At 52.4% G+C, this 14,268-nt stretch overlaps 1 protein-coding gene across 2 annotated transcripts in view; it reads left to right on the top strand.

Moving 5' to 3' along the window:
- LOC145338019 (myelin-associated glycoprotein-like) overlaps window positions 1–14,268 on the top strand; it is a 50,465-nt gene that overhangs the window by 21,845 nt on the left and 14,352 nt on the right. For both annotated transcript variants that reach the window (XM_080182786.1, XM_080182787.1), the window contains exons 4-6: window positions 8,226–8,513; window positions 12,253–12,510; window positions 13,907–14,212. In XM_080182786.1, coding sequence (XP_080038912.1) covers window positions 8,226–8,513; window positions 12,253–12,510; window positions 13,907–14,212 — 852 coding nt within the window. The remainder of the gene's footprint in view (window positions 1–8,225; window positions 8,514–12,252; window positions 12,511–13,906; window positions 14,213–14,268) is intronic.

Here is a 14,268-nt window from a genome sequence, read left to right as displayed (position 1 = left end):
ATATTATTAAACTAAAAAGAGTGAAAAAAAGATTTACTGGGATGCTACCAGGAACTGATGGATTGAGTTACAAGGAGGTGCTGGATAGACTGGGACTTTTTTCTCAGGAGCGTAGGAGGCTGAGGGGTGACCTTATCGAGATCTATAAAATAATAAGGGGCATAGTTAATGTAGATAAAGGTAGGGGAGTCTAAAACTAGAGGGCATAGGTTTAAGACGAGAAGGGAGAGATACAAAAGTGTCCAGAGGGGCAATTTTTTCACACAGAGGGTGGTGAATCTCTGGAACAAGCTGCCAGAGGTAGTAGAGAGGTGGATACAATTTTATCTTTTCAAAAGCATTTAGATAGTTAAATGGGTATAATGGGTATGGAGGGATATGAGCCAACTGTGGGCAACTGGGATGACTTAAGAGGTTTTAAAAAAAAGGCAGCATGGACAAGTTGGGCCGAAGGGCCTGTTTCCATGCTGTAAATCTCTGTGACTCTATTTACATCAAATATGCCACATTTTCATTTATTAACCAGAGCACATTGGCCGGCAGTTGTGTGGAGTTTCACAGCAAGATCCATTATCACATTCTGAACCTAGACTCACCCAGTGATTCCAGATTGGGGCAATGAGCAGGATCGGGGGAATGAGCAGGGTCGGGGGGATGAGCAGGGTCGGGGGTTGAGCAGGGTCAGGGGGATGAGCAGGGTCGGGGGGATGAGCAGGGTCGAGGGGTTGAGCAGGGTCAGGGGGATGAGCAGGGTCGGGGGGTTGAGCAGGATCGGGGGTTGAGCAGGATCGGGGAGATGAGCAGGGTCGGGGGGATGAGCAGGATCGGGGCGATGAGCAGGGTCGGGGGGATGAGCAGGGTCGGGGGGATGAGCAGGATCGGGGGTTGAGCAGGGTCGGGGCGATGAGCAGGGTCGGGGGGATGAGCAGGGTCGGGGGGTTGAGCAGGATCGGGGGGATGAACAGGGTCGGGGGTTGAGCAGGATCGGGGGGATGAGCAGGGTCAGGGGGATGAGCAGGGTCGGGGGGATGAGCAGGGTCGGGGGGATGAGCAGGATCGGGGGGGCGATGAGAAGGATCGGGGGGCGATGAGCAGGATCGGGGGGATGAGCAGGATCGGGGCGATGAGCAGGATCGGGGGGATGAGCAGGATCGGGGGGATGAGCAGGGTCGGGGGGCGACGAGCAGGATGGGGGGGCGAAGAGCAGGAGCAGGGCGATGAGCAGGATCGGGGGGCGATGAGCAGGATCGGGGGTATGAGCAGGTTCGGGGCGATGAGCAGGAACGGGGCGACAAGCAGGATCGGGGGGCGATGAGCAGGATCGGGGGTATGAGCAGGTTCGGGGCGATGAGCAGGATCGGGGCGACGAGCAGGATCGGGGGGCGACAAGCAGGATGGGGGGGCGAAGAGCAGGAGCAGGGCGATGAGCAGGATCGGGGCACGATGAGCAGGATCGGGGGGATGAGCAGGGTCGGGACGATGAGCAGGATCAGGACGATGAGCAGGGTCGGGACGATGAGCAGGGTCGGGACGATGACCAGGATCGGGGCGATGACCAGGATCGGGGCGATGAGCAGGATCGGGGGGATGAGCAGGATCGGGGGGATGAGCAGGATCGGGGGGATGAGCAGGATCGGGGGGATGAGCAGGATCGGGGGGATGAGCAGGATCGGTGGATGAGCAGGATCGGGGGATGAGCAGGATCGGAGGATGAGCAGGATCGGGGGATGAGCAGGATCGGGGGGATGAGCAGGGTCGGGACGATGAGCAGGGTCGGGACGATGAGCAGGGTCGGGACGATGAGCAGGGTCGGGACGATGAGCAGGGTCGGGACGATGACCAGGATCGGGACGATGAGCAGGATCGGGGCGATGAGCAGGATCGGGGCGATGAGCAGGATCGGGGCGACGAGCAGGATCGGGGGGCGACAAGCAGGATGGGGGGGCGAAGAGCAGGAGCAGGGCGATGAGCAGGATCGGGGCACGATGAGCAGGGTCGGGGAGATGAGCAGGGTCGGAGAGATGAGCAGGGTCGGGGGGATGAGCAGGGTCGGGGCGATGAGCAGGATCGGGGCGATGAGCAGGATCGGGGCGATGAGCAGGGTCGGGGAGATGAGCAGGGTCGGGGAGATGAGCAGGGTCGGGGGGATGAGCAGGGTCGGGGGGATGAGCAGGATCGGGGGGGTGAGCAGGGTCGGGGGGATGAGCAGGGTCGGGGCGATGAGCAGGGTCGGGGAGATGAGCAGGATCGGGGAGATGAGCAGGATCGGGGGGATGAGCAGGGTCGGGGGGATGAGCAGGGTCGGGGGGATGAGCAGGGTCGGGGGGGTGAGCAGGGTCGGGGGGGTGAGCAGGGTCGGGGGGGTGAGCAGGGTCGGGGGGATGAGCAGGATCGGGGGGATGAGCAGGGTCGGGGGGATGAGCAGGGTCGGGGGGATGAGCAGGGTCGGGGGGATGAGCAGGGTCGGGGGGCGATGAGCAGGATCGGGGTGATGAGCAGGGTCGGGGAGATGAGCAGGGTCGGGGAGATGAGCAGGGTCGGGGAGATGAGCAGGGTCGGGGGGGTGATCAGGATCGGGGGGATGAGCAGGATCGGGGGGATGAGCAGGGTCGGGGGGCGATGAGCAGGATCAGGGGGATGAGCAGGATCGGGGCGCAATGAGCAGGATCGAGGGAATGAGCAGGACCGGGGGGATGAGCAGGGTCAGGATAATGATCAGGATCAGGGCGACTAGCAGGATCGGGGGTTGAGCAGGATCGGGGGTTGAGCAGGATCGGGGGGATGAGCAGGAACGGGGGGATGAGCAGGAACAGGGGGATGAGCAGGATCGGGGGGATGAGATGGATCGGGGGGATGAGCAGGATCGGAGCGATGAGCAGGATCGGGGGGATGAGCAGGGTCGGGACGATGAGCAGGGTCGGGACGATGAGCAGGGTCGGGACGATGACCAGGATCGGGACGATGACCAGGATCGGGACGATGAGCAGGATCGGGGCGATGAGCAGGATCGGGGCGATGAGCAGGATCGGGGCGACGAGCAGGATCGGGGGGCGACAAGCAGGATGGGGGGGGCGAAGAGCAGGAGCAGGGCGATGAGCAGGATCGGGGCGCGATGAGCAGGGTCGGGGAGATGAGCAGGGTCGGGGAGATGAGCAGGGTCGGGGGGATGAGCAGGGTCGGGGCGATGAGCAGGATCGGGGCGATGAGCAGGATCGGGGCGATGAGCAGGGTCGGGGAGATGAGCAGGGTCGGGGAGATGAGCAGGGTCGGGGGGATGAGCAGGGTCGGGGAGATGAGCAGGGTCGGGACGATGAGCAGGATCGGGGGGATGAGCAGGGTCGGGGGGATGAGCAGGATCGGGACGATGAGCAGGATCGGGGCGATGAGCAGGATCGGGGCGATGAGCAGGATCGGGGCGACGAGCAGGATCGGGGGGCGACAAGCAGGATGGGGGGGCGAAGAGCAGGAGCAGGGCGATGAGCAGGATCGGGGCGCGATGAGCAGGGTCGGGGAGATGAGCAGGGTCGGGGCGATGAGCAGGGTCGGGGCGATGAGCAGGGTCGGGGAGATGAGCAGGGTCGGGGAGATGAGCAGGGTCGGGGGGATGAGCAGGGTCGGGGAGATGAGCAGGGTCGGGGGGATGAGCAGGATCGGGGGGATGAGCAGGGTCGGGGGGATGAGCAGGATCGGGGGGATGAGCAGGATCGGGGGGATGAGCAGGGTCGGGGGGATGAGCAGGGTCGGGGCGATGAGCAGGGTCGGGGAGATGAGCAGGATCGGGGTGATGAGCAGGATCGGGGGGATGAGCAGGGTCGGGGGGATGAGCAGGGTCGGGGGGGTGAGCAGGGTCGGGGGGGGTGAGCAGGGTCGGGGAGATGAGCAGGGTCGGGGGGATGAGCAGGATCGGGGGGATGAGCAGGGTCGGGGGGATGAGCAGGGTCGGGGGGATGATCAGGGTCGGGGGGATGAGCAGGGTCGGGGGGCGATGAGCAGGATCGGGGCGATGAGCAGGGTCGGGGAGATGAGCAGGGTCGGGGAGATGAGCAGGGTCGGGGAGATGAGCAGGGTCGGGGAGATGAGCAGGGTCGGGGGGGTGATCAGGATCAGGGGGATGAGCAGGATCGGGGGGATGAGCAGGGTCGGGGGGCGATGAGCAGGATCGGGGGATGAGCAGGATCGGGGCGCAATGAGCAGGATCGAGGGAATGAGCAGGACCGGGGGGATGAGCAGGGTCAGGATAATGATCAGGATCAGGGCGACTAGCAGGATCGGGGGTTGAGCAGGATCGGGGGTTGAGCAGGATCGGGGGGATGAGCAGGAACGGGGGGATGAGCAGGAACGGGGGGATGAGCAGGAACAGGGGGATGAGCAGGATCGGGGGGATGAGCAGGATCAGGGGTTGAGCAGGATCGGGGGTTGAGCAGGAGCGGGGGGGATGAGCAGGATCAGGGGTTGAGCAGGATCGGGGGGATGAGATGGATCGGGGGGATGAGCAGGATCGGAGCGATGAGCAGGATCGGGGGGATGAGCAGGGTCGGGACGATGAGCAGGGTCGGGACGATGAGCAGGGTCGGGACGATGACCAGGATCGGGACGATGAGCAGGATCGGGGCGATGAGCAGGATCGGGGCGATGAGCAGGATCGGGGCGACGAGCAGGATCGGGGGGCGACAAGCAGGATGGGGGGGCGAAGAGCAGGAGCAGGGCGATGAGCAGGATCGGGGCGCGATGAGCAGGGTCGGGGAGATGAGCAGGGTCGGGGAGATGAGCAGGGTCGGGGGGATGAGCAGGGTCGGGGCGATGAGCAGGATCGGGGCGATGAGCAGGATCGGGGCGATGAGCAGGGTCGGGGAGATGAGCAGGGTCGGGGAGATGAGCAGGGTCGGGGGATGAGCAGGGTCGGGGAGATGAGCAGTGTCGGGGGGATGAGCAGGATCGGGGGGATGAGCAGGATCGGGGGGATGAGCAGGGTCGGGGGGATGAGCAGGATCGGGGGGATGAGCAGGATCGGGGGGATGAGCAGGGTCGGGGGGATGAGCAGGGTCGGGGGGATGAGCAGGATCGGGGGGATGAGCAGGATCGGGGGGATGAGCAGGGTCGGGGGGATGAGCAGGATCGGGGGGATGAGCATGGTCGGGGGGATGAGCAGGGTCGGGGCGATGAGCAGGGTCGGGGAGATGAGCAGGATCGGGGAGATGAGCAGGATCGGGGGGATGAGCAGGGTCGGGGGGATGAGCAGGGTCGGGGGGATGAGCAGGGTCGGGGGGATGAGCAGGGTCGGGGGGATGAGCAGGGTCGGGGGGGTGAGCAGGGTCGGGGGGGTGAGCAGGGTCGGGGAGATGAGCAGGGTCGGGGGGATGAGCAGGATCGGGGGGATGAGCAGGGTCGGGGGGATGAGCAGGGTCGGGGGGATGAGCAGGGTCGGGGGGATGAGCAGGGTCGGGGGGCGATGAGCAGGATCGGGGCGATGAGCAGGGTCGGGGAGATGAGCAGGGTCGGGGGGATGAGCAGGGTCGGGGGGCGATGAGCAGGATCGGGGCGATGAGCAGGGTCGGGGAGATGAGCAGGGTCGGGGAGATGAGCAGGGTCGGGGAGATGAGCAGGGTCGGGGAGATGAGCAGGGTCGGGGGGGTGATCAGGATCGGGGGGATGAGCAGGATCGGGGGGATGAGCAGGGTCGGGGGGCGATGAGCAGGATCAGGGGGATGAGCAGGATCGGGGCGCAATGAGCAGGATCGAGGGAATGAGCAGGACCGGGGGGATGAGCAGGGTCAGGATAATGATCAGGATCAGGGCGACTAGCAGGATCGGGGGTTGAGCAGGATCGGGGGTTGAGCAGGATCGGTGGGAGGAGCAGGAACGGGGGGATGAGCAGGAACAGGGGGGTGAGCAGGATCGGGGGGATGAGCAGGATCAGGGGTTGAGCAGGATCGGGGGTTGAGCAGGATCGGGGGTTGAGCAGGATCGGGGGGGATGAGCAGGATCAGGGGTTGAGCAGGATCGGGGGGATGAGATGGATCGGGGGGATGAGCAGGATCGGAGCGATGAGCAGGATCGAGGGGATGAGCAGGATCAGGGCGATGAGCAGGATTGGGGGGCGATGAGCAGGATCGGGGGGCGATGAGCAGGATCGGGGGGCGATGAGCTGGATCGGGGGAATGAGCAGGATCGGGGGTATGAGCTGGAAAGGGACAATAAGGCAGGATTGGGGGGGCGATAAGCGGGATTGGGATAACAGGGTGATGAGCTGGAAAGAGGTGATTGGGCAGGATCAGGGCAATAGGGCAGAAGCAGGGTAATAGGGCTTACACACGGTAGATGCAGTTTACTTCCCTGAAATGTGAAGTGAGTGGATTTTCCAGGAAGATATTGAACATTAATGATTTTCAACAGCATCCGTCTACACACATTCTGAAAGCTCGCGACAGGTTGTTAATGTGATTAAGGAGAAAAATGAATTACTCGACAGGTTGCAGAGCTGGGCCGAGAGGTGGCAGATGGAGTTTAATGCGGAGAAGTGTGAGGTCATTCACTTTGGTAGGAATAACAGATGTGTTGAGTATAGGGCTAATGGGAGGACTTTGAATAGTGTAGATGAGCAGAGGGATCTAGGTGTATGTGTACATAGATCCCTGAAAGTTGGGAATCAAGTAGATAAGGTTGTTAAGAAGGCATACGGTGTCTTGGCGTTTATTGGTAGGGGGATTGAATTTAGGAGTCGCAGCGTTATGTTGCAACTGTACACAACTCTGGTGCGGCCGCACTTGGAGTACTGTGTGCAGTTCTGGTCCCCACATTACAGGAAGGATGTGGAGGCTTTGGAGAGGGTGCAGAGGAGGTTTACCAGGATGTTGCCTGGTATGGAGGGGAGGTCCTATAAGGAGAGGCTGAGGGATTTGGGGTTGTTTTCGCTGGAAAGAAGGCGGCTAAGAGGGGATCTTATTGAAACATATAAGATGATTAGAGGTTTAGATAGGGTGGATAGTGATAGCCTTTTTCCTCTGATGGAGAAATCTAGCACGAGGGGGCATGGCTTTAAATTAAGGGGGGGTAGTTATAGGACGGATGTCAGGGGTAGGTTCTTTACCCAGAGGGTGGTGAGGGATTGGAATGCCCTGCCTGCTGCAGTTGTAAATGCGCCTAGTTTGGGGGCGTTTAAGAGATCCATGGATAGGTTTATGGACGAAAAGGGATTGGTTTAGGTTAGTGGGTCATTGTTTTGTAACTGGTCGGCGCAACATCGTGGGCCAAAGGGCCTGTTCTGCACTGTAATGTTCTATGTTCTAAGTGGAAAGAATCTCTCTGCCTCTACCCATCTAGCCCCTTCATTATCTTATATGTCTCTATAAGATCACCCCTCAGCCTTCTAAATTCCAATGAGTACAATGTTCTATGTTCGTGAGTATAAACTGATAAATTAGGACCAGAACAAAGGTATTGTTCTTGAACTTTTTAGATCACTAATGTGACCTCAGTCAGAATATCATGTCCAAGTCTGCACACCCACACATCAGGATAGCTGTCAAGGCTCCCAAAGAGTTTCTCAGAATGGTTCCAGAAATGAAAGGATATTAGTTCCAAGGTTTGGGTTGAAGATGCTGGGGTTATTCTCTTCAGAGCAAAGGAGATTGAGGGGAGATTTGATGAACAAAATGGGACAAGACTTTTTTCCCCCAAGATGGCACTGGAGCGAGGTGACTTCTTGCAAGCTGTGCCCAACATACCGTCTAATTCTACCTTTTTCACTCGTTCTGTGCTTCTAAAACTTTATTTGAATTCTTTTATACTCTCTAACAATGTCCTAATTCATTAAGCTGATCTTTCTCTACACCCTAGCTATGACTGAAACACTACATTCTGCGCCCTATCCTTTCCTTCTCTATGAACGGTATGTTTTGTCTATATAGCACATAAGAAACAATACTTTTCACTGTAAGTTAATACCTGTAACAATAATAAATCAAATCAAATCAGATGGTGACAGATTTAGATAGACAATGAAAAGCTGTTGTCGTTAGCTGATGGAACAAGGACTGGGGGTGGTAGTCGGCTATGGGGGGTCCGGTTTACAGATTTGAGGTTTTACAGTGGGGTTCAGAGGAAAACTTTTTTTCAGTGAGTGGTAATGGTCTGGACCTTGAAGTGGAGGAAGCAAACTGAAAAATCATCAGACAAATCCAATCTCCTTTGTATTTGTCTATTAACATTTGGATTTTTCTATTAAGATGTTCCAGATCAGCCAGATATATTCCTCCCAAAGAATTTACAGGAGGGGACTCCTGCAACTATCATCTGTAAATGTCTCTCCACCTGTCCTGATAACCAGCCCAATCTGACCTGGAGTGAATTGCTGACTTCCTCTGTCAACACCACCACAAAGAACGATGGCCAAGTTTCCGCTGTACTGAGTTTTACCCCTTCATTCAAGCATCATCGACTAACTCTCCGCTGTATGTGTGACTATCCTCAAACCAGACATCGAGTGGAAAACTCAGTTACCTTGAGTGTAAAGTGTGAGTATTGACTATAACATCCTTGATCGAGATGGATTCAACTTCCTATTAAATTAAAAGGTACAAATAGGATTGACCATGATGATCTCAAAAGAGGGGTTACAAACATCTAGAAAAGGGGAAGGAATGTTAGAATCTTTAAAATTATGAAGGGTTTCATCAGGGTAGACATAGAGAAGATGTTTCTACTTGTGTGTGGGGAAGAAGCCACCAATTTCAGACAGTCACTAGTAGATCCAGTGGGGAATACAGGAGAAACATCTTGACTCAGAGAGCGGGAGAATGTGGGACTCACTCCCACGGGGAGTGGGGAGAATATGGGACTCATTCCCATGGGAAGTGGGGAGAATGTGTGACAGAGCAATTGTAGACTTGATGTAATTCAGTGTAAAATTATCTGCTGGTTAGGAATATGTAGTTTGTACATGTGCTGGTGTTGGAGCTGTCACCTGTCCATGACTATATACAGCCTCTTTTCCAGTCTGGATTTTCAATTTCCGAAAGTGAATTCTTAATTTTATCCATTCATTGATTTGTGCGAAATGGCTAGGCCAGTGTTTATTGCCCATTCCTAATTGCCACTTGAGGAGGTCATAGAGATTTTACAGCATGGAAACAGACCCTTCGGTGCAACTTGTCCATGCCGCCCCTTTTATAACCCCTAAACTAGTTCCAATTGCCGCATTTGGCCCATATCCCTCTATAACCATCTTACTCAAGCAACTGTCAAAACGCTTTTTAAAAGACAAAATTGTACCCATCTCTACTACTACCTCTGGCAGTTCATTCCAAACACTCACCACCCTCTGTGTGAAAAATTGTCCCTCTGGACCCTTTTGTATCTCTCCCCTTTCATCTTAAACCTATACCCTCTAGTTTTAAACTCCCCTACCTTTGGGAAAAGATATTGACTATCTAGCTGATCTATGCCCCTCATTATTTTACAGACCTCTATAAAATCACCCCTCAGCCTTCTACCCTCCAGAGAAAAAAGTCCCAGTCTATCCAGCGTCTCCTTATAACTCAATCCATCAAGTCGCATCTTAGTGAATCTTTTCTGCACTCTTTCTAGTTTAACAATATATCCTTTCTATAACAGCGACAGAACAGTATTCCAAGTGTGGCCTTACCAATGTCTTGTACAACTTTAACAAGACGTCCCAACTCCTGTATTCAATGCTCTGACCAATGAAACCAAGCATGCTGAATGTCTCCTTCACTACTCTGTCCACCTGTGACTCCACTTTCAAGGAGCTATGAACTTGTACCCCTACATCTCTTTGTTCTGTAATTCTCCCCAATGCCCTACCATTAACTGAGTAAGTCCTGCCCTGGTTCGATCGACCAAAATGCATCACGTCACATTTATCTGAATTAAGCTCCATCTGCCATTCATCAGCCCACTGGCCCAATTGATCAAGATCTGTTGCAATCCGAGATAACTTTCTTCACTGTTCACTATGCCTCCAATCTTGATGTCATTTGCAAACTTACTAACTATACCTCCTAAATTCTCATCTAACTCATTAATATAAATGACAAATAACAGTGGACCCAGCACGATCTGTGAGGCACACTGCTGGTCACAGGCCTCCAGTTTGAAAAACAACCCTCTACAACCACTCTCTAGCTTCTGTCAAGAAGCCAATTTTGTATCCATTTGTCTACCTCACCTTGGATCCTGTGAGATTTAATCTTATGCAACAACCTATCACGTGGTAACTTACCAAAGGCCTTGCTAAAGTCCATGTAGACAACATTGACAGCACTGTCCTCATCTATCTTCTTGGTTACCCCCTTCAAAAAACTCAAATTTGTGATACATGATTTTCCACTCACAAAGCCACACTGGTTGTCCCTAATCAGTCCTTGTAACTCTAAATGCCTGTATATCCTTCTCTCAAAATATCTTCTAACAACTTACCCACTACAGATGTGAGGCTCACCGGCCTGTAGTTCCCAGACTTTTCTCTGTAGCCCTTCTTGAACAAAGGCACAACTTTGTTGGATCCACACATAGATGACCTTGTTGATCCTTAAGAGGCCCTACTCTGTCCCTAGTTACTCTTTTGCCCTATATGTATTTGTAGAAGCTCTTTTGATTCTCCTTTGCCTTATCTGCCAAAACAATCTCGTGTCCCCTTTTTGCCCTCCTGATTTCTCCCTTAACTCTATTCCTATACCCTCTTTTCTCCTCAAGGGATCCAGTTGATCCCAGCTGCCTACGCATGTCATGTGCCTCCTTCTTCTTCTTGACCAGACCCTCAATATCTGAGTCATCCAGGGTTCCCTACTTCTATCAGCTTTGCCCTTCATTCTAAGAGGAATGTGCTTATGCTGAACCCTGGTTAACATACTTTGAAAGCTTCCCACTTACCAGGTGTCCCTTTGCCTTCCCACAGACTCCCCCAATTAACTTTTGAAAGTTCCTGTCCGATACCATCAAAATTGTCCTTGCCCCAATTTAGAGTTTTAACTTTTAGGCCAGACCTATCATTCTCCATAGCTATCTTAAAACTAATGGAATTATGGTCACTGGTCCCAAAGTAATTCCTCACTTTCTGTCACCTGCACTTCCTTATTTCCCAAGAGGAGGTCACGTTTTACCCTGTCTCTAGAGGGGCCATCCACATACTGAATGCCAAATTCCTCCTGAATACATGCAACAAATTTCTCTCCATCCAACCCTCTAATACTATGGCTGTCCCAGTCAATGTTGGGCAAGTTAAAATCCACTACTTTTACCACCTTATTTTTCTTGGAGCTATCTGTAATCTCCTTACATATTTGCTCCTCAATTTCCCTCCGACTATTTGGGGGCTTATAGTGCAACCCTCTCAAAGTGATTTCCCCTTTCTTATTTCTCAGTTCTACCCATATAGACTCAATGGGTGAACCCTTGGATATATCCCCTTTCAGAATGGCCGTGATGCTTTCCCTGATCAAAAATGCAATTCCCCCTCATCTCTTTCCTTCTGTTCTGTCTTTCCTATAGCATCTGTAGCTGGAACATTGAGCTGCCAATCCTGTCCTTCCCTTAACCATGTTTCAGTAATTGCTATAATATTCCAATCCCATGTACTCACCCATACCCTGAGTTCATCTGCCTTGTCCATCAGGCCTCTTGCATTGAAATAAATGCAGTTTAATCTGGACTTCCCTTGCTCTCTGTCTTGCTTTTGTCTGATCTGTCTGGTGCTAGGATTACTGACACTGCCTTTATTATTTAATGTGCTCTCTTTAACTTCTGTGCTGTCCTCAACCTTCTCTTCTATCTCCCTACTGCTTTGGTGACTGCCACCATCTTGGACCACTGCAGTCCCTGAGGTGTAGGTACACCCAGGGTGCTGTTAGGAAAGGAGTTCCAGGCTTTTGACCCAGCAACATTGAAGAAACAGCCGACATATCTCCAAGTCAAGATGATGAGGGGAACATTCAGGTGGTGTTCCCAGGTACCCTTGTCCTTCTAGATGGTAGCGGTCGTGGGTTTGGAAGGTGCTGCCTAAGGAGCCTTGGTGAGGTGCTGCAGTGCATCTTGTAGATGGTACACACAGCTGTCACTGTGCATCAGTGGTAAGGGAATGGATGTAGAAGGTGGGGATGGGGTGCTGAAAATCAGGTGCTGATAAAGTCCTTGATAATGTCGAGCCTGCGAATGTTGTTGGGGTTGTGGACAGTATTCCATTACACTCCTGACTTCAGCTCAGTAGTTAATATGTTGATCATTTTGTATTAAAAGATATTCCTCACAATACATCTGCCAGAGTGATATCAGAAAAAGGAAAGATGATCTCTCTAAGTTGTTCCAGTGATGGGAATCCAGCAGTCCACAATTTCACCTGGTTCAAGATCTCCCAAGGAGAGGTCACTAATCTGACACTGGCTGGTCAAACTATTGAGGTTCTTTATGGATTTGAAGAGGAAATCTCCTACTACTGTGAAGCAAGAAATTTACTGGGCACTTCCCAGTCTCTACCCATCAGAATTCCCACTGAATGTGAGTACTTCTAATCTTGAATTTTAAAAAACTGCCGTCCGAGATCAGCAAGTATCTTCTTGAATACTGCTCAAAAGATTTGGTCGAAGTTTCTCATTCTGATCAGGACAGAATCACAAAAAAAACCAAAATCTCAAAGTGAACAACAGTTTATAGTGCAGGGAAAAAGAGTGCAGGCCGGTTTGGCAAGTGGTCAATAGTTGACAAATTGTGGACAATTGTGAAAAAAATGTAGAAATTTTTGGCAAATTGTGGACAACAGTGAAAAAATTGTGGACAAACTGAGTAATTATAGATAAATGCACTTGTGGGTAAAAGTGGACAACTTGAGGAAAAAAGTGGACAAGCAGCACTTGCCAACCAATTAGCAATCTCTTCCCACGCAGTATAAATTGTGTTCAGTTTGCGAGTTGGTTTCATGTGCTTCTATCCTGATGAGTGTAACATATGACAGAATGTCTCTTTTTTCACCAATATTCAAGCTTTGTAATACCAAACAATAAATATATTCTTCCGCAGATCAGAGTCGTAAATGCTCTCTCAAATGACTGTCAAATCATTCCTGGTACATGAATCAAAGGGAGTTAATATGCAGGTGCAGGAAGTAGATTGTTGTTGTTTGTCACAAGGGGATTTGAGTTTAAATGTAGGGATTTACAAGGTCTTGGTCAGACTGGAAGCATGATATTAATATATTTCTTAAAGACACAGTACCGTACCATCACACTAGTTTTTGCAACCAGTCTTCGGAATTCAGCCAGGATCATTCTTGTCAATCTGTGCTGCACCTTCTCCAAGGCAGTGTTGTCTTCCTGAGGTATAGGGTCCATAACTCAACCTAATTGCTTCAGATGGGGTCTCAGCTGAGATTTAAAAAAATTAAGCATCAATCCCCAACCTCTGCATTCCAGCTCCTTTGTTTTTGGTACCTTTTGGTACTTTTATTCCAATCAAATTAACTCAGTTCAGATTGAATCTGACATTGTCTCTGAGAGACATGTCAGAGACCATGTCTCTCATGGTCCCCACATGAGAGACAAACAAGATCCAAGCTGACAAGATGAGACATTGCACCCAATCCCGGACTTGATATAACACTCCATCTTGCCCAAAAGGCTGAGGCAGCTTTGAAAAATTACATCAGGTAAAGCCTTGGTTTGACCTCATTTGGCTACTCTGACCTTGACTCTAGTCTGGGCAAATCACCATCATAGGCGTCAGCACATCCCCAGTGCAATGGGCTAGCCTTGTCCCCTGCTTGATCATGGTTTCACCCCTGACTGGTTTTAGCTTCCTTGGGAGAAAGGGCAGTTTTCCATTGGAATTTTCTATTGCTGTGGTGTGGCTGACACAGGATATGTTAATGAGTGACTGTCCTCTAAACTGTATCTCACAGATGGTGCTGTCATCCTGCCAGAGTCGCAATGTACACAGTATCTGACCAACCTCTCCTGCTTCTGTCTCATTCGTGCCAATTCCTCGATTAACATCACATGGGCTGTGCCAGGAAAGACACTCAGACACACCGGATTGGATGGCATCTATGAGTCCAAGTTGGCCAGGGTTGGTTCCTTGATAAACAACACATTGACCATTACAGGGGGCAACAAGACAGTACAGACGGTAAATTGCTCGGTGGTGAATAATCGAGGGGGCAGACACTTACTGAGGCAATTGGAAATAAAGGCTGTCGATGGACAAGGTCAGTTACTGCCCAAGGCTAATTAACTGCTAATTAAAGAAATAAATTAACATTGT

Source organism: Carcharhinus amblyrhynchos, unplaced genomic scaffold (genome assembly GCF_965287045.1).
Source record: "Carcharhinus amblyrhynchos unplaced genomic scaffold, sCarAmb.v2.hapA scaffold_89, whole genome shotgun sequence".
Classification (NCBI taxonomy): domain Eukaryota; kingdom Metazoa; phylum Chordata; class Chondrichthyes; order Carcharhiniformes; family Carcharhinidae; genus Carcharhinus; species Carcharhinus amblyrhynchos.
This window is presented reverse-complemented; position numbering and strand designations above follow the sequence as displayed.